We start from the raw sequence: 25,427 nt of genomic DNA, 5'->3' as shown, positions 1-25,427 counted from the left end.
TTCGATGATCACCACCACGTGCTCGAAGCACAGCGGGGACATATAACAGAGCAGAGCAACGTTGAAAGGAAGATGGGGAAGAAAAGAGTACCACCCGTAAAAGTACTCTGTCTCCTCATGCCCGCTGCTAACACATCGTCCGCTCTTTCTTCTTCTATGGCCACCACCACCATCACTTGGTGTTCGCTCTGTGGATTGGTGTGTGAGCATTTGTGCCCACCAACGGAGCGGCGGCTGACTTCTGCATGCTTCTGCTGCTGTCTGACGACACACACCAGCTGCTGTGCATCCCACTTTCAATATTGATATTTTCCAATATTGACAAAAATCACTAAATTATAACAAAGTAAACAATCGATATTTCATTATCATCGTTTAACGTCCGTTTTTCCATGCTGGCATGAGTTGGACATTACAATTATAACAACAAAGAACTAATTAATTGGAATACAATTTTAATTGTACACGTATAATTGTATTTACAAGGTGAATTTTAAAATCGATACAGTTAGTGTTCTGTTTGAATAAATACATATTTAGTTAAGCAACTTTTTTTCAGAGACTGAAATATAATAGACATCACAGTTCCCTACTGCAAGAATATGTTTGTGTCTCATGAACAGAGAAGTCTGAGAGAACGATTTATCAGATTTCACAGGGATGTAGATTCTCTCTTGTAATGAATCCGTTTGTGAGTAGTTAAGTTACATTTTTGAGTGAACAACTTGTTACAGACATCACACTGGTATCGTTTGTCTCCTGTATGAATACGTTTATGTATGTTTAAGGAACTTTTTGCAGAGAATGACTTACCACAGATATCACAGTGGTGTGGTTTTTCTCCTGTATGTGTAACTTTATGTTTAGTTAAGGTACAACTTAGAGAGAATGATTTACCACAGATATCACAATGATATAACTTCTCTCCTGAATGAATAACTTTGTGTTTACTTAAGTTACCACTTAAAGAGAATGATTTACCACATACATCACAACGATATGGTTCTTCTCCTGTATGAATACGTTTGTGTCTAGTTAAATCACTACTCCCAGAGAATGATTTCCCACAGATATCACACCGATATGGCATTTCTCCTGTATGAATGCGCCTGTGCAGATTTAAAGAACTATTTCCAGAAAATAGCTTACCACAGATATCACAGTGATATGGTTTCTCTCCTGTATGAATACGTTTGTGAGAAGTTAAATGACTATTAATAGAGAATGATTTACCACAGATATCACAGTGATATGGTTTTTCTCCAGTGTGAATACGTCTGTGAGCAGTCAATGTACCTGTTTGGGAGAAAGACTTCTTACAAATTTCACACTGATATGGCTCTTCTCCTGTATGAATACGTTTGTGAGTTGTTAGGCTACTATTTACAGAGAATGATTTACCACAAATGTCACAGCGATATGGTTCTTCTCCTGTATGAATACGTTTATGAACACCTAAATTCCCTTTTCGAAAGAAAGATTTTTTGCATATATTACAGTTATATTTTCTCTCTCCTGTATGAATAAGGTTATGAGTAGTTAAGTTACTTTTAGTTGTGAATGATCTTTTACAGATGTCACAGTGGTGTAATGGGTTTTCTTTCTCTTTCATTTTACCATCAGGTAAATTAATATTATTTGATTGTTTTTCACATATAGCCTTGGTCTCACATAGTTCATCTTCCATAATTTTACATCATTCACCACAATATACAAATGGTTTTTTTAGTTTTATTTCACTTTTAGATTTGGTTTGCAAGATTCTTCATGTGATTTCTTGTGTTGAAGCATATTCTGTTATGTGTGGGGAGAATCTTTCTCTTTTACTGCCTTGTAATTTAACACACTCACCAGTAAAATTTCTACTTATTTCTTTTTTACTTTTCTAAAATTTTCGTTGTGTCTTGCAACAATTTCGATAATTTTAAAATTTTGCTGTTATATTTTATTCCTCACAAATGTTTCTTCTGTTATGTTTCTGTCAATTGTGATCTCTGTCGATATTTGAATATGCTGCAAACTTCTTTGCAATTGAGTTTAATTAAAACTTGAAATCATCCTGTACATATTTCAGAGAACGAAGTAAGGAAATTTTGAAAACTTGTCTCTGTTCAGATCAAATATTTCACAGCAATTCCTGCATAGATTTATACAAACAAGTTTATATCTCTTGTGTATAAGACTTTCCTTTCGTCTTTAAAACTTTCTACTATGCCAATGTCATCTGATATTCTGAAATAAAAAGAGAACAAGACATAAAATATACAGGATATTTAAATGAAAAGTAGACATCCAACAGTGGACATTTTATGACATTTCTCACATATATACATATCTATATTCTAATGTGGTGGTGCATTGTGCTTGTGAGTAAAACTCTTCCTTACACATTGCCCCAGGCCACTCAGCTGTAAATGGGTAGTTCTGTGACAGACAGGTGTTCCATGTTGGGCCAATGCTGTCCAGCCCACATGGAGGCATCCTTCAAAAAGTACAACAATGCAAGGAAGTGCACTGTAACCAGTGATGCCTGACAACGTCCAATCGTCTGGTTAATACAGTGAAATATCCTAATAGAGTAGATGAATGTGACTGCCTTTCCATAACTTCCTCTTTCATGTCAGATACTTTATTTCTTGTGATGGATGTAATTTGACTGAAGACTTTATTTTAGTTTTCATTAATCAATGGCAGCCTGCAGACCAAGTATGGCTAGAGGATGTTGTGGAGCACAATTATACACACACACACATGTATATACCTGTATTCGCATGACCAATGACCGAGACCTTCAGCAATACGCTGAAATCATAGTTGTGGAGATACTGGTGCTACGCAACTGGCACATAAAAGCACCCATTGGACTCTTTCTTTTTTATAATGTAAGATTAATTAGAATATAAAATCATAGTTACAGCTGATATACCCTCCAGCCTTCATCAGAACCTGGGTTCTCATTCCTAAGATATTTTTCGATGTTATTATTCAGGTCACTGCCTGGAATCGAATTGTGTCATTGTTGGCGCATTATCTGATCTTGGGGTTGGTAGCCCGCGCTCTTGACCACAACGCCATATGTCCATGGGTAATTATGGAGTGAATTTTAGGGCTTATAAATCTATAAACCTTAGGAATGAGAACCCAGGTTCGAAATTTCCCCAACACACCTGATGAAGGCTGGAAGGTACATCAGCCGAAATGTTGTGTTAACAAAAAAAAAGATGAGGACAAATATTCGTCAAATGTAAATAATGCTCCTTTATACTGTTGAGCAAATATCCTGAAACTCTCCGTATTTGTGTCACTAGACATGCAAAATTTATTGAAAGTAAAAGATTTAAAAACAACAGGAAGTGATACGACATATTTTCCAGAAAATGGGAAGTCTATAAAACCATATATCACATATGTGACAGATAATGCGGATTAAGGCAACATCGTTACTTTGGTCAAATTTCTTCTTTACTTCACTTTCCTTTATCTTTGAACACATCAAAGCAAACAAATGTAGTAGAAAGATGACACAACCTATACAATGTATTGTTTCTATCAATAATACTTACATATTAATATAGAGCCAACGACGAAGATTTCACAACATATTCAAGTTGTCACAAGTCAGACTGGACAACGACAGCTTCAACACAACTAAATTTTACAACAAACCTTCGTTTAAATTTTCCACATCGGCATAATAAAGAATGCTGTTGCTATTTCTTTCCACAGTTCATTAGCAACAATCATCTATGTTTAACTGGATCCACTAAATGTCAGTTGTAAACTAGATCTGATCCAGTAATAACGATGTTTATCAAACAATAGAATTTTTTTAGCAAGTTTTAACAATTTCAACGTAATCTACTTTATATATTTTGTCTTCTAAATCCGTATTTATCCGGGGAACTGATTCCAATAACATCGTAACGAAACAGGAAGCAAAATATAAACACAGAGAATAAAACTCGACACAGAAAAAACGAAACGCACTCACCCTGCAGATATTACGTAGCTCGTGGTTTGTTTCTTAACTCCAATACTAAATACCGTGTTTCCCCGAAAATAAGACCCGGTCTTAGATTAATTTTGCGTCCCAAAAAAACGCACTAGGGCTATTTCGGAGGATGTCTTATATTTTTGTAACTAAACACTTTTAAACTTCGTATACTGGTAGAATGTGTTTATAAAACATCATTTTCTCTTGGCTTTCTTGAGAAAATTCTGTAGTTTGTAACATATTTGTTGTTTAATTTCTTGTATTTTGGCAATTTCAACCAATCAGTGACGTCTATTGAGGTGAAAACAATATCTGCCGAAGTCTGTCAACAATTTTTTGCGATGTCATATGAAAATGTCCCTGCTATTTATGACATATTTCATATCAGTTACGTTCGTATGAATAAAAGATTATCGTTATTAAACTTTTATTAATAAACACATATTCTAAGTTCACAACATATGCAGTTTTAATTTTCCTCTCTGTTGCACAGATACACATATTACATATTCGTTTAAGAAACAGATTGGGTTTATTTACATTTCTGAAGAAAAAAAGATACCCTTCCCCCCACCCCTAACCCTAAAACAGATTGAAATGCAATAGATCGATACTAGGGTCATAATTATGGGTGGACACTAAAGAGGGAATGGTTTTGTTATCCAGCTCTGTTTACGAGTGACTCTGGTGGCACGTATAAAACACCCACTACACTTACGGAGTGGTTGGTGTTAGGAAGGGCATCCAGCTGTAGAAACACTGCCAGATCAGACTGGAGCCTGGTGCAGCCCCCTGGCTTCCCAGACCCCAGTCGAACTGTCCAACCCATGCTAGCACGGAAAACAGACATTAAACGATGATGATGATGGCTATGGCAAAATCAGAATGAAGTAATACTATGGCTTCACCCAGTGGGAGAACTCGTGCTTAATCAGGAAGACTTTCATTGTAGTTCATCAACGTGCTGCAAAAGCATGGAAACGATTAATGATGTACCTGGACCTCACACCTCTTTCACACTTTCCAGGTGAGCAAGCCATATATTCCCCTTTTCAGCAAGACCTCTCCTTCAATCATAGTTTCTTATTCCTCCACTCTTATACCCTGATCAGTTGAGTCTTGTGGGTACTTGGTGGGCTCACCTGTGCCAGTACACTGTTATGTGGCTGGTCTTGAGAAGGGCTTCCAACTGTAGAAGCCGTACCAAAGCAGACATAGAACCTGGCAGAGCCCTCTAGTTCGTCTGTTTTTGTCAAACTGTCCAACCCTTACCAGCATAGAAAAAGGGACATTAAATGATAATGATGATGATATTCCTTGGTTTTATAAAATAACTACTTGTTAAATACTGAAATGAATTTAATATACTCTTTTACTTGTTTCAGTAATTTGACTGCAGCCATGCTGGAGCACCGCCTTTAGTCGAGCAAATCGACCATGGGACTTATTCTTTGTAAGCCCAGTACTTATTCTATCGGTCTCTTTTGCTGAACCGCTAAGTGACGGTTGTCAAGCAATGCTAGGGGGACAAACACATACATATATATACATATATACGACACCCTGAACTTCTCCAAAGTATGCATTCTTATATCAATATTAGAAATCAATTGTATATTTATTTATACTAAGAAAGTATCAATATTGATATTTACCAATATATGGTGCACAAGCTTTAAATTGATAAAACCACTCAATTATTTCAGTAAACTATCAACGTTCAGAACATTATAACAACAAAAACAAAAAGGAAATAATTAATCTAATGAATAAAATTTTTATTTTACACATGCATCATTGTATTTACCACAAGCTGAATTTTAATATTGTTACAGTTGATGATCTGTTTGAATAGCTACATGTTTAGTGAAGTATCTTTTTTTCAGAGACTGATTTACAACAGCTATTACAGTGGTATGGTTTCTCTCTCTCCTATATGAATATGCTTGTGTGTAATTAAGTTACCATTTGCAGAAAATGATTTACCACATATGTCACAGTGATATGGTTTATCCCCTGAATGAACGCGTTTGTGTGTGGTTAAGTTACCTCTTAGAGAGAATGACTTTCCACAGATATCACAAGGATAAGGCTTCTCTCCTGTATGCATACGTTTGTGTATAGCCAAGTTACCACTTTGAGAGAATGATTTACCACAAATCTCACAGGGATACGGTTTATCTCCTGTATGGATGTGTTTGTGTGTAGTTAAGTTACCACTTTGGGAGAATGATCTACCACAGATATCACAGTGATATAGCTTTTCTGCTGTCTGAAGACTTTTGTGTTTACTTAAGTGACTAGTTTCATTGAATAATTTACCATGGATATCACTGTCAAATGGCTTCTTCCCTGTATGAATACATATGTGTGCAGCTAAGGAATGTCTCTGAGAGAATGATTTATCACAGATGTCACAATGATAAGGCTTATCTCTTATATGAATATGTTTGTGTTTAATTAAGTTATTAATTGCAGAGAATGATTTACTACATATGTCACAGTGATATGGTTTCTCTCCTGTATGAATGCGTTTGTGTGTAGTTAAGTTAACACTTAGAGAGAATGATTTGCCACAGATATCACAAGGATATGGCTTCTCTGCTGTATGCATATGTTTGTGTGTAACTAAGTTACTACTTTGAGAGAATGATCTACCACAGATATCACAGTGATATAGCTTTCCTGCTGTCGGAAGACTTTTGTGCTTACTTAAGTGACTAGTTTCATTGAATAATTTACCATGGATATCACTGTCAAATGGGTTCTTTCCTGTATGAATACATATGTGAGCAGCTAAGGAATGTCTCTGAGAGAATGATTTATCACAGACGTCACAACGATAAGGTTTATCTCTTATATGAATATGTTTGTGTTTAAGTAAGTTACCACTTGCAGAGAATGATTTACCACATATGTCACAGTGATATGGTTTCTCTCCTGTATGAGTGCGCTTGTGTTTAGTTAAGATCCCTTGTTGAGAGAATGATTTCCCACAGACGTCACAGAGATAAGGTTTATCTCCTGTATGAATGTATTTGTGTTTTTTTAGGACACCCTTTTCAGAGAATGATTTACCACAGATATCACAGTGGTATGGCTTCTCTCCTGTGTGAATACGCTTGTGTGTAATTAAGTGACCTACTTGGGAGAATGATTTACCACAGATATTACAGAGATATGGTTTCTCTCCTGTGTGAATTCGTTTGTGAGTATTTAAGGAACCAATAGCTGAGAATGATTTACCACAGACATCACAGTGATGTGGTTTTTCTCCTGTATGAATATCTTTGTGAGTAGTTAGGCTGTCTTTCCCAGAGAATGATTTGCCGCATATATTACAATGGTATATAGTTTCTTCTTTCTCTTTCTTTATATTATCAATAAAATCAATTCTTTCAGGTTGTGCTTCAACTTTAATCTTCTCACAGAATTCATTTTCCATCACTTTTTTTCTCTCCCACACAACATACAGATGTTAGTCTTATTTTGATCTTTATAAGTTTATCCCTGATAAATATTTCTTCTACATCTTTATCGAGTGTGATCTTTGTCTTTATTTGAAAATACTGGAAATGCTTTTGTAATCCAAAATTAATTACAATGCAAACATCATCTTGTACCAGTGAATTAAGGAAACTTCGTCAGTGTTCTCTATTCATAGGAAATATTTCCCAGAAATTTTACCTGAGATTGATATAAACAAGGGTGTATCTGTTCTCTCAAACATCCATTTTTAGTCTTTAAATGATGATGAATATTGAAGATGGATCTCAAGTAAAAACCATTTTTGTCCGCATAAGATACAAGATATTCTGGAAAAAAAAAGAAGAGAGAAACAATATAAGACATAGAGGATACTTCAACTGAAGACATTCAACAGTGGACATTTGATTACATTCCTTCAATATTGATTAATTGTAGGTATAAACCTTTACCTGGACAATGGAATTCATCTAATTCAGTTATCGCTTTTCAAGACTAAAAGATGTGCGTGTGTGTGTACATAAAGTTTACAGGAAAAGTACAGTGAAATTGCCATGGCTGGGTGGACAAACAGGCCTTCTTAAAGGTAAAGATGATCGGAGGAAAATAAAAGAAAGAGAGCAGAGTTTTATATCTTTGTCCTTCTTACATTTGTGTGTACCAACTAGAATTTCTGTAAATTTTTTAACAACTTCAGATTCTCGTAATTTCCATGTCTTCTTGACTCAGAGTTCACCTATCTCTGACTCCGGAGTCACTCACCAATAATTTGTGCAGTGAATTTTTTGTGGCATGTAAAACGTACCTTCTGAGCATTGGGCCTCACGGAGGCAACATGGCTGAAGCTGGTGGCACATAAGAAGCACCTTTCGAGTGTTTTGCCTCATGGAAGCAATGACATATGACCGGAAACATTCAGCAATATGTCAAGCTTGAGAAGACCCATGAAGCCAAGTGAAATCGTAGTTGTGGTAGATGCTGGTGTCACACAACAGGCACCTGTGCCAGTGACATGTAAAAGCACTCGTTACACTCTCAGAGTGGTTGGCATTAGGAAGAGCATCCAGCCGTAGACACTATGCCAAATCAGACTGGAGCCTGGTGCAGCCACTCAACCCTCATCAAACTGTCCAACCCATACCAGCATGGACAATGGACGACAATAATGAAAGGATTTGGTATTCACTGTGGCCTGTCTATTATATATCCTAGTGACAATGAAAACCATCTGACTTGCATGCCCAGATGATTGGCTGGTAGGTGATGAGATGGCTGGCCAGTGTGTGTTGCAAATTGCATCAGAAAAGTCCAAGAATTTTGCACTTTCTTCATGTCTTGTACCATATTCATACCTGCTATGGATATGGCAATCATCGAGAAGTCTTCTGAAGTTATTACATAGCATTAACCATCATTATCATGTAACATCTGTTCAATCCATGCCAGCATGGGCCAAACAGTTTGGCAGGAACTGACTGCACCAAACTGCAATGTCTGCTTTTTCTATGGTTCCAACAGCTGGATACTCTTCTAATGTCAACCACTTTAGAGTGTCTTCTGAGTGCTGTTTTAATGCCATCGACAACACTAGTGTGGTCAAGATCTCTCGACTGAGTGGGAGCAAGTATTGAGGGAGGTGAAAGTATGACAGATGGACAGGACAAGGTGTCTGACTGAAGAAGAAATATATGGCTTACCCAGTTGGAAAGGGAGATGGTGAGGGTGTATCCTCAAGGTACAAGGTGAACAGAAGAGAGAGACAGAGACAGAAAGGGTGGGTGGGTAGCTTCGTCTCTGATTAGAGATGGGGGATTATAGAAGAGAAAACATTTCTTATAAGTACACATATATATTTGAAAGTAATCGCAAACTGAAAATGCATTTTGAGAAGTTATCAAGAATATTGTTTGAAATTTTACAGAAGGGCAGTTTATGGATGTAGTTTTGTATGTACAATCAAATGTGTGTGACTGTGTATATATATAGATAGATATAGTAGTTAAAACTAAATAAACTTATTACTTATTCAATGATGTCATTAGACTCAGCATAGTTTCGTGCTGTGTTGAACTGTTAATCCCTACACATTTTTCTCTCTCTCCATTTTTTTTTTGCCTCCCAATCTGTTCTGTTGAAGAGCATAGGCTTGAAACGTCAAAGACTTCTCCATTCTTCCTGAGAGTTAAGCTAATACACCTGCTTGTTGTTCCTTCACCTATCTTTGTCATTTGTTTTGTGTCTCTTCGTGAAGATCTGGAAGTTAAAGGACAAAAATAGCAATTGTCATCTAATGGGGAACGTTGCTAGGATATGGTAAGTATTATGCTATGATATAGTTACAACCTCTGCTGTTGGGAATTGTTGGAAATCTTAAACTGCATGGGTGATGTTATTGACAGATAAGGATCAAATGTCCACATTCTATCTGTTGAACTTTTTTTTACCCTTTAGCATTTAAACTGGCCAATCCCAGCCCAAACATTGTGTTTCATATTCAAACTGGCCATATCCAACCTCTCACACCTAACCTACACTGACATTCTAAAAATAAACAACCATATCATCACAACCTCGAAGCTATGAGAATGCAGGGTTAATTCAAAGCAATTTCAATGAAAACGTGTTATATTTAACAAAGTAATCTGAATGCTAAAGAATTCAACTTTAAATGATTCTATTAAGCATTCTCAAGTGCCAGATTATGTATCTGTAACTCTACAATATAGACCTTAATTACTGGTAATGAGCTTCATGGATTATACAGAGGTAGCCTGATGTATCCTAATACTCTTAACATCAATGATTGAAAATTTATATAATTTACAATTTAATAACTTTATTCAATTTGCTTCTAATCTTAGTTTTGGTATCTTATAATTGCTTAATCCTTCCAAGTTATGGCCTTTACAATTCTTTTAACATTTTCTTAAATGCTTCCCATAAGTTTAAATTATTATTATTATTAATCATGTGACTTACATAATTTGCTTTATTCTCAATAATAACATGCAAATATTGGTGAACAAAATTGCTGGGATCCAAGGTTTGAAATTTTGCAAACCTTTGTTTTGAATTAACCCTGCATTCTCTCATAGCTTCTCAGCATTTTTTCCCTTAATAATAGCCAATATTCTATTAGTTCTACAGTAATTAATAGGTGTGCTTTAACCAATAGGATGAAAATGAATAAGAGATGCTTGAATTTATTAACCATGTCACTCCTTTGATCTATAAAACAATATAACAGAGTAAATGGGTCTCTTTTGCCAGTACTAATTTCTATGAGTAGTGTCGTTAAGTTTAATGACATCTTTAGTTTAAATATACCTTTTAACAATTCTATAATTTACAACCTTATTCTGATGTCCACCTTCATAATTGACTGATTACAGTCCCACACACGTTTCTTAAAGGTAATTCTGATTTGAAATTTCATTTATTGAGACGTCAACATGTTACTGTTGGCTTGTATATTCGGTAAACTTGATGAGTTGGGAATTGCATAGCATTACATAATTTTATGGTTGTGCTTACTGTATACCTAACTGTATCATGTTTATGTAACAATTAAGATTCTTCACAAAACAACTGAAGTAGTACCAGGTAACCCATTTGTCTGTTTTTATGCCACACTTAAGGTTCCATTCATTGTTGAGTACTTTTGGATGTTATCAGAGCTGTGCATTACCTAGCAACAATGAATACCTCATCATCAATGCATTCTGTGCTATGATAACATTGTCTGTTTTGCATCATTCTGTTAAGCCAATAATTGTGGCATGCTTCACTTTGATACATCCTTAATGAATTCCTTTTAATCAAATCAATCTATATATTTACACATTTATTACCCATTTTCCCCATTGGTTTTCAATGTATGGAGACACTTTTCTCTATGTACAACACCAGCAGTGAAATCTGAAGCAGAGATTGTATACTTTAACTGTTACAAGTCTTGCAGAGAAAGAGGTGAAACACACACTAATATATACATATATAAGAATGTGTGTGTGTGTATGTACACACACACAACAGGCTTCTTTCAGTTTCCATTTACCAAAACCCTATGTCAAGGTTTAGCTTGGTTCAGGGCTGAAATAGAAGACACATGTCCAAGGTGCCATGTGATGGGACTGAACCTGAAACCACAGTTGGAGGTTAAACTTTTTTATCCTACACCAATATATGTACCATGCATGTAAATAATATCTAAGCATATAGATTAGATAATGAAATAATGCACACAAAATATTAAAAGTATATCCTATTGTGTTATAATGAAATATTTTATTTAAAGAAAAAGATGCGTTGTTGTTATCCCTGATTTAATACATGCCTCCGTTGTTTACCCACAATGTCAAATACATCAACTGTATCTTTTTCTCCTTTCTGGAGACAAGGTCAGATAGAATATATCTACTTTTATTAAGATTATGACAATGGTAAGTTATCTCACCAATATAGATGTAGTTATGGTTATAAAAAAAAAAAAGAGTTGTTATCACATTGTTATATCTTCTATCATGTGTGAATATCTTTATAAGATGATGAATGACTTTTGACAGTACTACTGCTATAGTTTGGTATCAACAGATACAGGAGTTGTTACTTTCTCAGAGATTTTATCACAGATATCTGTTATCTTTTTTCCTTTCTATGAATATATTTATCATCTGAAGTAATGTCAGTCAGAAAACAAGTTTGACATAAATATCAAAGTGGAATGGCCTTCTCGCCTTTATGAATATGTTTGTGAGTTGTTAACATATTACTCCTAGAGAATGATTTGCCACAGATATCACAGTGATAAGGTGTCTCTCCTGTATGAGTACGCTTGTGAGTAATTAAGTCACTACCTACAGCAAATGATTTACCACAGATATTACAGAGATATGGCTTCTCTCCTGTGTGAATACGTTTGTGTCTAGTGAAGCTACTACCACTAGAGAACATTTTACCACAGGTATCACAGTGATATGGCTTCTCTCCTGTATGAGTACGTTTGTGAATAGTTAAGTCAGGATTTCTAGAGAAAGATTTACCACAGAAATCACAATGAAATGGACTCTCTCCTGTATGAGTACGTTTGTGAGTAGTTAAATCACTACTTCCAGAGAACAGTTTTCCACAGATATCACAGTCATATGGTTTCTCTCCAGTATGAATACGTCTGTGTTTCGTTAAGTGGTCACTTACAGCGAATGACTGGCCACAAATATCACAGTGATATGGTTTCTCTCCTGAATGAATACGTTCGTGAATAGTCAGGGAATGTTTCAGTCTGAATGACTTACCACAGACACTACAATGGTGTGGCTTTTCCCCCGTATGAATGCGTTTGTGCGTACTTAAAGCACTACTCTGAGAGAATGATTTACCACAGATACCACAGTGGTATGGCTTCTCTCCTGTGTGACTACGTTTGTGAGTGGTTAAACGACTACTTACAGAGAATGATTTACCACAGATATCACACTGATATGCATTCACTTCTTTATGAATATATTTGTCAATATTTCTTGTATCACCGTCAGATGATGACATTTTACAGATATTTCACAGCAGGTATCTCTTTCTTTATGCCATCAGTAAAAATCAATCTTTTTAGACTGTTATACAATTAATTTTCTTCTCATACAATATATTAACCATAATAGTTCTTCCCTCACTACAAAATACTGACATTTTTCTTATCTTCACTTTTATATTTCATTCCTACCATTTCTATTGTAAACTTCAACTTGGATTGAAATGTAAAACAAGTCTTGTAGTTGTTCCAGACAGCAAAGTCGCAAATAATCTCAGTTCAAGAGGAAATTCTTCATGATAATTCTACCACAGATTTATATAAACAGAGTTGTATGTTGTGCATAATGTCTTCGTTTAGTCTTTAAATGATAAAAGGTTTGGGGATACACCTCAGGTAAACATTCTTTTATATCAACGTTGCCTGTTATTTCTGAAATAATAGAGAAACAGTATAAGATATAGGGGATACTTAAGGTAGAGGTCAACAGTGGAAAATTTACATTTCTATATAAGTAGAAATTACAAGAAAAATTTTTTCCTTTCAAATTTTATGGAGATAATCGTAATCTGCACCCTCAAAGATATATTTCAGGAAAATATTTTTAAGCTTTGCAGGAAAAGATCCATCTATTTAGAAATTCTGAACGAGAGAGAGAGAGAGAGGAGAGAGAGAGAGAGAGAGATCGATCAAATTGGAAAAATTCCGAAAACATTCCATTGTTGGTTGGATAGTCATGGCTGGAACGTCAGTGTTATATTTCATATTAAAGCAGATTATTAAAATAAAACTTTTAATGAATCTACACACTACTAATATATACACAGACACACGAGTAACTGTATAAACAGAAACTAAAACGTTTCGTTTTTTCCATTCTAATTTTTCAGTTTTCTTGTCCTGTTTATAATAAGCAACATCCCTCCTTAGACAGTAAAATGTAATTCGAGGGAAGATCTGACTGCTATTTATAGCACGTATGGGCCCCTTCTCAATGTGTGGTTGTTAATGTTGTTGCCGTTTAGTCCCGGCTCAAGTCCTGACGGAACAGATCAACGAAATGTAGGTTGTTTGATCGAATAAGAACAAACATAATTTATTGACGTAGGAAGAAATGGAAATAACATTAAACTAAAAAGATACCTCGGATAATTCTAGTTGAGTAACGCCGATGTTTGAATTGGTGGAAAAGTAGCTTGGTCTCTGTCCATTATTAGCTTCCAAGAGTTGGTTAAGAAATATCGTAGATTGTTTGTGTGTGTAAGTGGACGTCAAAATGAATGGGTAAATATGCTTTGTCAATGGAATTAGGATCGCAGAACACTGCCTTGGAAAAGATCAGCAACACTGGAACCGTATGGAATAAATGACACTGTCCAAGAAGCAAAGCGGAAGTTGAATTTTATTGGTAGGTTTAAGTCATGTGATAAAACCTATTGTAATATAGATGCGCGCGTGTGTGAACTTCTCTACAGAATATGGTAAACTCAGGGCTTCCTATTTATAATTTTAAACAGCACCATTTAGTTTCTTTCCCAACATTATAATTATTGAACTAAGTGAAGCAGGGAAATGCTGAAAAGTATTCAATAATTAGTGGGGTCATGTGTTTCTGCTTCAAAAGTTTTGTTAACTCTTTGAAATTCAGAAATAGTTTTTCTTGTCGTAGAACATTAAGCATAGGACTTCAGTCGCACAGCGATGTTCTTCATTCCTCGCAATTTAGGGGGGTTCCCCCTCCACCTCAATTAGTCCACCCCATCAAAAATAAATTTCTAACTGAGATCATATACAGAAATATTATATCAGCAAAAGTGGAACTATGTCCAAACTAAAAACAGTCCTCATTATATAATGAAAATGAAAGGGCCTGTTCTATTAACAGGGGTACCGAAATTTAATAAGGGTGGGAGACTGAAATTTAATGAATGGCAGGCAGGTATTTAATGGGGGGGGGGGAAGGAAGGCTATATAAAAAAATTAATAAAATTTTGAAATTTGAAATTAAAAATTAAATATTAGAAATTAAGAATTGAAAATTTTAAGTTAGAAAATTAAAAATATTGGAAGTGGAAAAAGTATAATAAAATCTTGAAATATCCTGGGCCTACACTGGCCGAAAGTTATCAAAGTCATCAAGCCATGGGCCTTCTCTAGGCCCAAGGCTTGAAATTTGAGTGCAGGGGATGGAGTTGGCTGATTACATTGACCCCAGGGATCAACTGGGATTTGTTTTATTGATCCTGTAAGGATGATAGGCATAGTCGACCTTGGTGAAATTTGAACTCAGGACATTAGGATGAATGAAATGCCACTAAAAGTTTTACCTGGCATGCTAACAATTCTGCTAAATCACTGCAGCAAATATCTATAATAAATAATGGCTACAAATTTTGGCACAAAGCCAGCAAGTTGTCAGACGCTTTCGGAAATTCACGATGTGAATTTTCCAAGGCCTCTCCCCCACCCCCTCTTTCGCGAGCGCGGATTTTCTTTTGTCATATTCGTTTAGAGCAAGTTGTTTTACACATATTACATTATTATTTTTTTTTTAGCGATGCTTCGGTATAAGTACACACGTGACTTTGTTTACATTTCTGAAGATAACAGAAACCCTTTTCTCCCACCCCTAATCCTAACCCCCCATATATTAAAAAAACACAACACTTTCTTGAAATGTATCCGGTACTTACACCGAAGTTACGCCTTTTTTTGGTTTTTGTGCCCGGGTCTGACCCTCTGACGCTTTCGGAAATTCACGATGTGAATTTTCCAAGGACCCCCCACCGCATTCGCGAGCGCCCATTTTTTTTGTCATATTCGTTTAGAGGAAGTTGTTTTACACCTATTACACTATTTTTTTTTTTGGTTTCTATGACCGGGTCAAACGCTTTAGTTTGGCCGTCGTTTCTAAGTTTCGGATTTTATTATGGTTTTACACTTTTTCTTGTTCTTCTCAAGCGATAAATTATTTTATGTAACGGCTGTTCTTTAAACAGTTTCGTTTCTGTTTCAAATATACGAACATTACAGGTTTCACACATGTAAACAGCGGTCTTTTGAGATATATATGTAGGCTCTATTCACCGTTTACGTTAGATTGTTTACACGAAACCAAACCATGGGAGGTCACTGTCATGACTTCCGGTCAATTTACTCATATTTCGTTTTTTAAGTCCTCAGCTGTTTGTCAACCAGGAAATGTGTCTACCAAATATCATTTTGAAAATACCGAAGAAAAAACAAAATGCAATTTCAAGAACAAGGAAAAAAAATTGAGGTTGGGAGCAACAAACTGTAGTTACAACGAGCCAATGCATGTATAACTAGTGAGAGAGGCAAAATAAACTCCCACATTTTAGAGGTTGACAAAAAGGCCAAAATAAATATTATTTGAAAAAGTATTTTAATAATATTAACCTGAAGGAATACAGTTCGTTTCACATTGGTTTTGAAAATGATATTCTCCAAATGGTGGTCTCTAATCGATATAAACTGTTGTAGTTGGTTTCTTAAGTTTTTCATCACTCCGTGAGTCGATTTCATTACTCGGCGAGTCAGTTACATTACTCGGCGAGTCAGTTACATTATTCGACGAGTAAGTTACATTATTCGACGAGTCAGTTACATTATTCGGCGAGTCAGTTACATTACTCGGCGAGTTAGTTACATTATTCGGCGATGCAGTTCCCTCACTCGGCGAGTCATATTTATGAAGTTCCTTAATAACCATTTTCTGCGGTTCGAAGTTGAGATCGGAGTGTAAAATTCTCCTGAGTGTTCGATCCGACAACCCTAGAGCAGAGGCATGTTTCCGAGCTGAACGGTTAGGTGATTGCAAAATATATTGTCTCACGGCTTGGACATTTTCTGGAGTTCGAATGCTCCGAGGTCTTCCAGGTGGATTTTTTTTAAGCGCTGAACCTGTAGTCCTGAACCTTTCAGTCCATAACAATATCGATTTTCGGCCTGGAACAGCATCATTTCGATTGAGTCCGAAATGAATACGAAAAGCTCTCTGGGTCGTAATCACAGATTCCCCATTCTTAATATACGTTTCAACCGCAAAAGCACGTTCTGGACCAGTCCACACCATGACAGTAACTGAAAGGAAATGATAAAAAGGCAAAACTTTAGCTACATGAAGACATTCATTACCAATTTTCACTAGCATCACACTAATAAGCGTGGAAAATATGTGTGTGTGTGTGTGTGTATATCAGTGGTTTTCAACCAGGGTTCCGCAAGAAGTTACAAAACTGCTAAAATCGGCAGTAATTTTTAATTCTCCTGTGCAGATATGTGTGCATAAAACTATTAAATTATTGCACAGAGGCTCCTCGAGCCAGTGGAATGTTTCCTTGGGGTTCCGCTCCAGCAAAAAGTTTGAAAAGCACTGGTGTATATATATATATATATATATATATATATATATATACACACGCCGGGCGAAATACGTAGCCGTATTTCGTCTGTCGTTACGTTCCGAGTTGAATTTCCGCCGAGGTCGACTTTGCCTTTCATCCTCTCGGGGTCGATAAATTAAGTACCAGTTACGCACTGGGGTTGATATAATCGACTTAATCCCTTTGTCTGTCCTTGTTTGTCCCCTCTGGGTAGTAAAGAAATAAATATATATATACACAAACACACATACATGTATGTGTAAACGAAAAAACAAAGACAGCTGAATACAATAAATACCTGGTAGGTTTCGAAACGTTGTAACTACTGCAGATGGACGTCAAGATATTTCACGGAACACGGAGTTTGTATGGAATAAATAATCTTTACTGGAATATTGGGGGTAGGGTGGAAGTGGCGAAGCTGAGATACTTCCGAAATAAAGACAGAACGGAAGTAGAATTATTGGATGTTCATTTGGCTATTTAGGTCATGTGATAGCAACGTAGAGAGAGGCGGGTGTCTATAGCAACAAGTTGAGATGGATTACTCCCGTTTAGCCAAATGCGCGCGCGCGCCTGCTTGTGTGTATTTAGGTGCAGGCATGGCTAATTGGTAAGAGGTTTGCTTCCCGGCTACATGACTCCAGGTTCAGTCTCACTGTGTGGCACCTTGGGCAAGTGTCTTCTAATAAAGCCTTGTGAGTGGATTTAATAGACAGAAACTGAAAGGACGTAACTTCGGTATACGTACCGGAAGTATCGGATACATTTCAAGAAAGTGTTTTTTTTATATATATGGGGGGGTTAGAGTTAGGGTTTCTGTTACCTTCAGAAATGTAAACAAAGCCACTTACGGTACGTATACTGAAAGAAGCCCATTGTATATGTATATGTAGTGTGATGGAGGAAAAGGACAACAGAAGAAAGATATACAAAAGGCCTTACCTCGGCGAAATCAGCGGTCTCTTTCACCAATTCAACATGTCTTGTCGCTCTACCGTCTGTACTGGAACTGATCACGTTTCCTTGCTGACCACACGTGCTTCCTGCCCACGCATGTGCCTGTCACTCTTCCGCCGGCCCCTGCAAGCCTTACTTCCGCCCACCTCATCTGTCATCCTCTCCACCAACACCACATAGCTCATCACAGCCCATAACACTGCCAACACCACATGTCCCCCTGATCTACAGATCATTCAACTGGCTTTCCCACTCACTCCTCGCTCCTGAACTCACACCTTAACTGGTTTCATAATCAGCCAACCAGGGAGGGTTCCGCTCCCTCTCTGGTCGCAGTGCGACCCTAGGACTGGCCTGATTTCCTGGCATGTTGCTGCTGGCTTCATCATCTTGTCTACTGATGTTGTCTTCATCTTCTTGCCCACTGCTGCTGGTTCCATCCTCTGAGGTATGGACAATCTTCCATATATAACGTGGCATGGCATACCATCGACAGAGAGGTTCTTCAAATTGATGGAGGTTATCGTTCCCTTTCCCCATCGTGACGTACTCCGTGCGTTTTACCCAAACTTCTTCCCCGACCTGCACAAAGACGTACTCTTCCTCTGCCCTGAATCACATTGATGCAGTACACGGATGTTTCTACTCGTACCTGAATATTGTCTCCTCAGCCTGTCCTGATCTGGGCGACATATGATATAAACTATCATCATTTAATGTTTGCTTTCCATGCTGGCATGGGTTAGATGGTTTGCCTAGAACAGGTAAGCCAGTGGGTTATACCAGGTTCCAGTCTGATTCCTGGTGCAGCTCTCCACCATACCAGTTCCAGTCAAACCGTCCAACCCATGCCAGCATGGAAAGCAGACATTATATATATATATATAATTATTCTCATTCATTTAAGTATAGAACAAAATGTAATTCTATGAGACTTAGTAAATGCATTTGGGATTTAAAAGATAGGAGCATTAAGCAGGATTTAGTTACGTACCATCATACAACATTAGTAATTTTAAATGTGATCTTTGCCTTGAGGAAATGTATTAAGTAATTACTTCTAAATTAATATTATTGAATTATAAGGTAGTTTTATATTGAAATGTTCTCACAAATATAAGAAAGCATTTAAATAACCCATTAGTCATTATTGCATTTCATATACTATATGCATAATTTTTCTAAAAATGTATAGCATAAATAGATAATTGTCATGACATAGAATTTTTATGTTCCTAATTCTCGTAACATAGATTTCATGTTTATTTTTTATTCTTTTGTAATCTACTGACATCATCAAAGGTTAAATACTAAACTGGCTTTTCTTAGAATATTATATTCCTTCATAATGTTCTTCCTGTATGCGTTCATCTACAAGGGATATTTTCCTAGTTCACTTTGAATTTAACCAATTTTGGATTGCCTTCATAATATTGTGTGGGATAGATATATTTGTGGATATCTCCTCTATATCAAGACAATTATTTCTGTCCTTCTATTATGCTCTAACCTCTCACCTGGCACACTTAACTAAGGGGTCTTTAACTTGCAAGCTACTGGTACCACATAAAAAGCACCCAGTACACTCTGTAAAGTGTCTGCTGTTAGGAATAGCATCCAGCCATAGAAACCTCAAAACAAACAAATGGAGCCTAGTACAGCTCTCCGGCTCTTGTCAAACTCTCCAGCCTGTACCAATAGAGAATTGCTATTAAATGATGATGAAGATGGTATGCATGTAATGTAGCCACAGACATGTAGTAGGAAGTTTCTTTCGCAACCACATGCATTTGGGTTCATTCAGTGTGACACTCTGTGTAAGGGTCTTCTATAGCACTAGGTTAACCAAAGCCTTATGAGTAGATTTGATAAATGGTTGGCGTTAGGAAGGACATCCAGCTGTAGAAACTGCCAGATCGGATTGGAGCCTGGTACAGCCTTCTGGCTTGCTAGCCCCCCAGTCAAACCATCCAACTCATGCCAGTATGGGAAGTGGATGATGATTATATATATATATATTTTTTTTTCCTCTGTCCTCCCATCTCGGGATCTTTCTTTCTCCTATGTTTCCGACGAAGAGCTCCGCTCGAAACGTCAAACTTCTTCCCTTCTTTCCTGAGCGTCCAATAATACTTTATTTGTTCCACATCCTTGCGTTGTTGTCTTTTTGTTTTCTTGTTTGGATTAACTTTATATATATATATATTATCATCATTATATCATCATCCACTTTCCATACTGGCATGAGTTGGATGGTTTGACTGGGGGGCTAGCAAGCCAGAAGGCTGTACCAGGCTCCAATCCGATCTGGCAGAGTTTCTACATATGTGTGAGGGGGTGTTGAAAAGTTCCTGGCTTTGGGTAAAAGAAAATACAGGAGGATCAGTTAATTATGATTTTATTCAACAGATTCCTCTCTCAGACTCACAAACTTATTGCAGCAGCCCTTCAGTTTTCCTAAACCCTGTAAAAGATTTTGAAGGCTGGGCTTCCAACCAGGACTTTCTTTAAAGTCAGGAACTTTTCAGCACCTCCTGGTATAATATAGATAAATAAATAGATATGGGTGTATATGAGTGTCTCCTTGTCTTGACATAATGTGATAGTTATAAATGTATGCCACTATCATATGAGCAGCGTTGTTCATTTCCAATAGTCTACAATAAAGCATATCTGGTCATGGGGAAATATCTTACTTGGAAACAAGGGTTGGTGACAGGAAGGGTATCTGGTTGTAGAAAATGTGTATATGTATACATATCATCATCGTATAAAGTCTGTTTTTCACGCTGGCATGGATTGGACTTGTCATCACAGTTCAAGTCAGTTTTTATTTGAAGTTACTACCTTACCACCTTCATTCATTTCATTTAGCCAGGGTTTCTTCACCTGAATGCCCATCCTAACACCAACCACTTTACAGAGTGTACTGAGTATATTTTATCGCAGTACCAACTCTATGATGTGGCTATTCAATTACCAAACATTTTATAGTGCAGTTCATCATGGTACCAACCCTACAATGTCTTCACTCACTCATCAACTACTTTACAAAGTGTACTTGTGAAAGCAACACAAAACTATATTGAAAGATGAAAATGGGGACATTCAACAAAGAATTGCCACACAGAGAGACTGATATGGAGAAGGAAACCTTTATTTAAAACAGCTTCCATTTTAGTAAAAATATTTTCCAAATTTACAGGAAGTCAATGAACAGAAGATTGTCATGTACCATGGTGCTATCATAGGATTGAAGTTTAACTGTTTTAGCATCATACTTCTGATCAATTACACTGCTTTTGTTTGAAATAATTTTGAAAATAATGAAGAATTTAGTAAGATAATTGTCATTATTAAGCTGGTGTTAAGACCAAAGTCATATGAAATTTTGGTGGAAGATTTTAATATAAATCACTCTAAAACAGTGAGCTTGTATCATAGAGCCGGGGTTGGTACCAGAAGCTCCAATGTTTACCATTCTGCAAAAGGCAAAGAAGAATCCCCTCAACAACAACTCCTTAAGCGAACTAACACTGCAATTAAGTGATAAAAATATGGTTGTTGAGATTAATAAAGCAATATTTACAGAACACAAACATCATGTTGGATTATTGGGCAACAAGTTTTTGAAATGGTTAAAACTATTATTTAGCTGAGGTTTAAAATAAACGAGTGGTCACTTTATTCCCAATAGCTGAAAATACATCCATCTAGATGTTACAAAGTCTTGTACAAAATAACAGACAAATGACTCAATATTAATATAGTTCTTTTTCTGCAAGAATCAATACAGGTTTGATGAATTACTTTTTTTGCAGAGAATACATTAACAAAGACGTCAGCCACGTGACTTGCCTCCTGTGTGAATACGTTTGTGTCTACTAAGGCAACTACTAATGGTGAATGATTTACCGCAGATATCACAGGGGAATGGCTTCTCTCCTGTATGAACACGTTTATGGGTGTTTAAGACACTACTTTCAGAGAATGATTTACCACAAACCTCACAGAGATACAGCTTCTCACCTGAATGAACACGCAGGTGTCTCGTTAAGTTATTACTTCTAGAAAATGATTTATTACAGATATCACAGTTGTATGGCTTCTCTCCTGTATGGCTACGTATATGACTGGTTAAGTTTGATGGATAAGAGAATGATTCATTACAGATATCACATTGATATGGTTTCTCTCCTGTATGAATATGCTTGTGTTTAGTTAAGTCACTATTTTGAGTGAATGATTTACCACAGATTTCACAGGGATATGGCTTCTCCCCTGTATGAATACGTAGGTGTCTAGTTAAGTCACCTTTTCTAGGGAATGATTTACCACAGATATTACAATGATGATATGGTTCCTCTTCTGAATGAATACGTTTGTGAGTAGTTAAGTTACATACTTGAGAGAATGATTTACCACAGATATCACAGCAATATGGTTTTTCTCCAGTATGAATGTATTTGTGAGTAATTAATTTTCCGGTTTGAGAGAAAGCTTTACCACATACATCACACTGATAAGGTTTTCCTCCTGTGTGAACACGTTTATGTTTAATTAAGTCACTACTTGTGTAGCAAGATTTACCACAAATATCACACTGATATGGTTTCTCTCCTGTATGAATACGTTTATGTCGAGTTAAGTCACGATTTCTAGAAAATGATTTACTACAGACATCACAGTGATATGATTTCTCTCCTTTATGAATGCTTTTGTGAGTGATTACATGATAATTTCTAGAGAATGATTTACCATAAATATCACAGTGATATGGCTTTTCCCTTGGGTGAAAATTGTCTCGAGGAGTTAAATTATCTTCTTGAGAGAAAGACATTTTACAGATGTCACAGTCATATGATGTTTTCCTTTTCTCTTTCAGCATCCCATCAGGAAAAAAAAAAAAATCAATCTTGTTTTACTGTTTTGCAATTAACTTTGTTTTCACAGAATTCATTTGCCAAAAATTTTTTTCTTTTCTCTCCATTATGTAGATATTTTTTATCTGTTCAGTTTTGCCTTTTAATCCTTACAAATATTTGTGTTGTTGTCATTATCATTAAAATACAAAATATTCCTGACAGTGAAATTGGGAAAAACTTGCTGAGATTCTCGAGTTTGGAGGAAATATTTCAGTCAATCCACCACAGATTTATTTAAACTGGGTTACATCGTTTGTGGATGATGTCTTCTTTTAGTGTTTAAAATAAGCTAAATATTGATGATGCAGCCAAACTAATAAAATTCTCTTTTTTTTTTATGCCAATGTCATCTGATATTTCTGAAATAATAAAGAAACAGTATAAGATATAGGGGAAATTTAAAAGCAGAGGGTCAAAAGTAGAAAATTTACTGCATTTCTATTGATAAAGTGCAAATATAAACATGTAAGGGCACTTACTGAAATACAGAGGTCCCGATGCATCTACGTAACGATATGCTTATACACTGCACACTCGTTAGAGGGTTAGGGTTTCGTAGATGCGTCGGGATCTCTGTATTTAAGTAGTACCCGTTTAAGTTAATGATTGCATTAGACAACTTTCTGTGGAGGTCTACAGGAGACCGTGAGATATTGGTTTCAAATTTTGGCACAAGGCCAGCAAGTTCGTGGGTGCGGGTAAGTCGATTACATTGACAGTTCTTTTATCGACAGAGAAAAGATGAAAGGTAAGGTCGACCTCAGCGGAATTTGAACTAAGACCGTAAAATCGGCTGAAATGCTACAGTTAGAGAAACAACAATCTATAGGCTTATAAAGGTCCGTAACTAGTAAAGATTAAATAAAATCAAGTCGATGACAACAACAATAATAATAAATGGTAAAATCCACGCAAAAAATCCGAGTTTTTTCTTTTTCTTAGTGAAAATCGTGCGGGTGTTAATCTGTAATTTTACCTAATAAATATATTCTTCTATGGCTGCCAGCCCGATACCAGTTATGATTTGACAATGAGAAGACGGTACGTTATAATCAAACATTACTTATTGGTGAACGATGAAAACAACAATATTAAACCAAAGAAACACCTCGTATAATTTTAGACGTGAAGTTTGAACAGGTAGAAAGTAGCTTTGTCTTCTTTGTCCATCATCAGCTTCCATTTGTGGGTTAAGAAATGTAGATTGTTTGTAACTTTTATGAGTGGACATATATATGGTTGTATGCTACGGCCGGTCATAGGGTGACCATTGGTTTTGCAACTATAAATCGCTTAGCTGTATAGGCAACTCGTTACACTCAAATGGCCAGAGGCATATAAGGTACTATTTAAGAAGAGTGGTCCCGGTGCGCGCACTCGGCAACCCGCGCTAGCTAGTCGATCTTTACTTTGTGTTTTATTTACTTTGTTTTATTTACTTTGCTAGGTAGTAGTTGTAGGATCGACTAGTTACGACTAGCTTGCGCGAGTACGCGCACCGAGACCACTCTTCTTAAATAGTATCGCACATAACTTCTCTCAACATTTATATATACATACCTTGTCAAAGGAATTGGGTTCAGAGAACACTGTCTTGGAGGAGAACAACACTAGAATTGCAACCATCCACGTTGGAAGATTTAGAATGGGGGAATGGTTAAACATTTCCGGAATAATGACTTGGCGGAAGTAGAATTATTGTTGTATCGGTTGCTTGTCTCCCGTAACGCAGAGAGAAGAATCAATAAATACAGGGTTATGACCGACCGTTATCAGCTTGGGTGTGAAAGGCCCTGCATGAACACGCCATGATCACCCACGAAAAGGTTTCAGCTAAAATAACAGGGCTCGTGGGGTCGGCTATCCTGTTCTTTTAACTTCATTTGTTTATTCTGTTTATTTGTCCTTATTTAATTTTCATTGTAAATTCATCTCATTGTGAATAACCCATCCGATTTTATTGTAAAAAGTTCCATGTTGACCCCAAACATTGTATTGTCCCCATCTGTGTTAATCCATATGGATAATAAAGAAATTAGCTTGTGCCGATCGCCGTCAGATGTTCTCGGACCCCTTACTACCGATTTCTTCCGCAAAATAAGGACAACGACGGCTCCAGGAGAAAGGAG

General features: G+C 36.5%; 4 protein-coding genes across 7 annotated transcripts in view; all 4 read right to left on the bottom strand.

The window, feature by feature from the left end:
• Positions 1-3,944, bottom strand: part of LOC115222990 (zinc finger protein 91-like) — a 37,837-nt gene extending 33,893 nt beyond the window's left edge. Inside the window, exons 1-3 of one of the 2 annotated variants that reach the window (XM_036511787.1) lie at positions 3,564-3,944; positions 1,150-2,232; positions 941-981 (exon numbers count right to left, since the gene is read on the bottom strand). In XM_036511787.1, coding sequence (XP_036367680.1) covers positions 941-981; positions 1,150-1,687 — 579 coding nt within the window. In that variant the 5' untranslated portion in view covers positions 1,688-2,232; positions 3,564-3,944. Of the gene's footprint in view, positions 1-940; positions 2,233-3,563 lie in introns of both variants that reach the window. The other variant, XM_029793413.2, reaches the window with a different exon arrangement.
• LOC115222786 (zinc finger protein 681-like) lies at positions 2,148-8,854 on the bottom strand. Its single transcript, XM_036511768.1, has 6 exons — positions 8,833-8,854; positions 7,682-7,809; positions 6,653-6,803; positions 6,128-6,427; positions 3,266-3,386; positions 2,148-2,232 (listed from the first exon to the last, which is right to left on the bottom strand). The coding sequence occupies exons 1-6, from the start codon at positions 8,852-8,854 to the stop codon at positions 2,148-2,150; spliced, it is 807 nt and encodes a 268-aa protein (XP_036367661.1).
• A 2,891-nt stretch (positions 8,855-11,745) lies between these two features.
• LOC115223030 (zinc finger protein 100) lies at positions 11,746-18,449 on the bottom strand. 3 transcript variants are annotated; one of them, XM_036511805.1, is made up of 3 exons: positions 18,359-18,449; positions 16,428-17,111; positions 11,746-13,439 (listed from the first exon to the last, which is right to left on the bottom strand). In XM_036511805.1, the coding sequence occupies exon 3, from the start codon at positions 13,022-13,024 to the stop codon at positions 12,194-12,196; it is 831 nt and encodes a 276-aa protein (XP_036367698.1). In that variant the 5' UTR covers positions 13,025-13,439; positions 16,428-17,111; positions 18,359-18,449; the 3' UTR covers positions 11,746-12,193. The 3 variants fall into 3 exon arrangements, with proteins under 3 accessions (XP_036367698.1, XP_029649319.1, XP_029649320.1); XM_029793459.2 differs by lacking the exon at positions 18,359-18,449 and adding an exon at positions 17,712-17,958; XM_029793460.2 differs by lacking the exons at positions 16,428-17,111; positions 18,359-18,449 and adding an exon at positions 14,151-14,406.
• Positions 18,450-21,514: 3,065 nt separating this feature from the next.
• On the bottom strand, positions 21,515-25,150 carry LOC115222925 (zinc finger protein 271-like). The gene is made up of 2 exons (XM_029793320.2): positions 24,859-25,150; positions 21,515-23,657 (listed from the first exon to the last, which is right to left on the bottom strand). Exon 2 carries the CDS (start codon positions 23,259-23,261, stop codon positions 22,215-22,217), a length of 1,047 nt encoding a protein of 348 aa, XP_029649180.1. The 5' UTR covers positions 23,262-23,657; positions 24,859-25,150; the 3' UTR covers positions 21,515-22,214.
• Positions 25,151-25,427: the final 277 nt, after the last annotated feature.

The sequence above is a fragment of the Octopus sinensis genome, linkage group LG21 (genome assembly GCF_006345805.1).
Source record: "Octopus sinensis linkage group LG21, ASM634580v1, whole genome shotgun sequence".
NCBI classification, from domain to species: Eukaryota; Metazoa; Mollusca; class Cephalopoda; order Octopoda; family Octopodidae; genus Octopus; species Octopus sinensis.
This window is presented reverse-complemented; position numbering and strand designations above follow the sequence as displayed.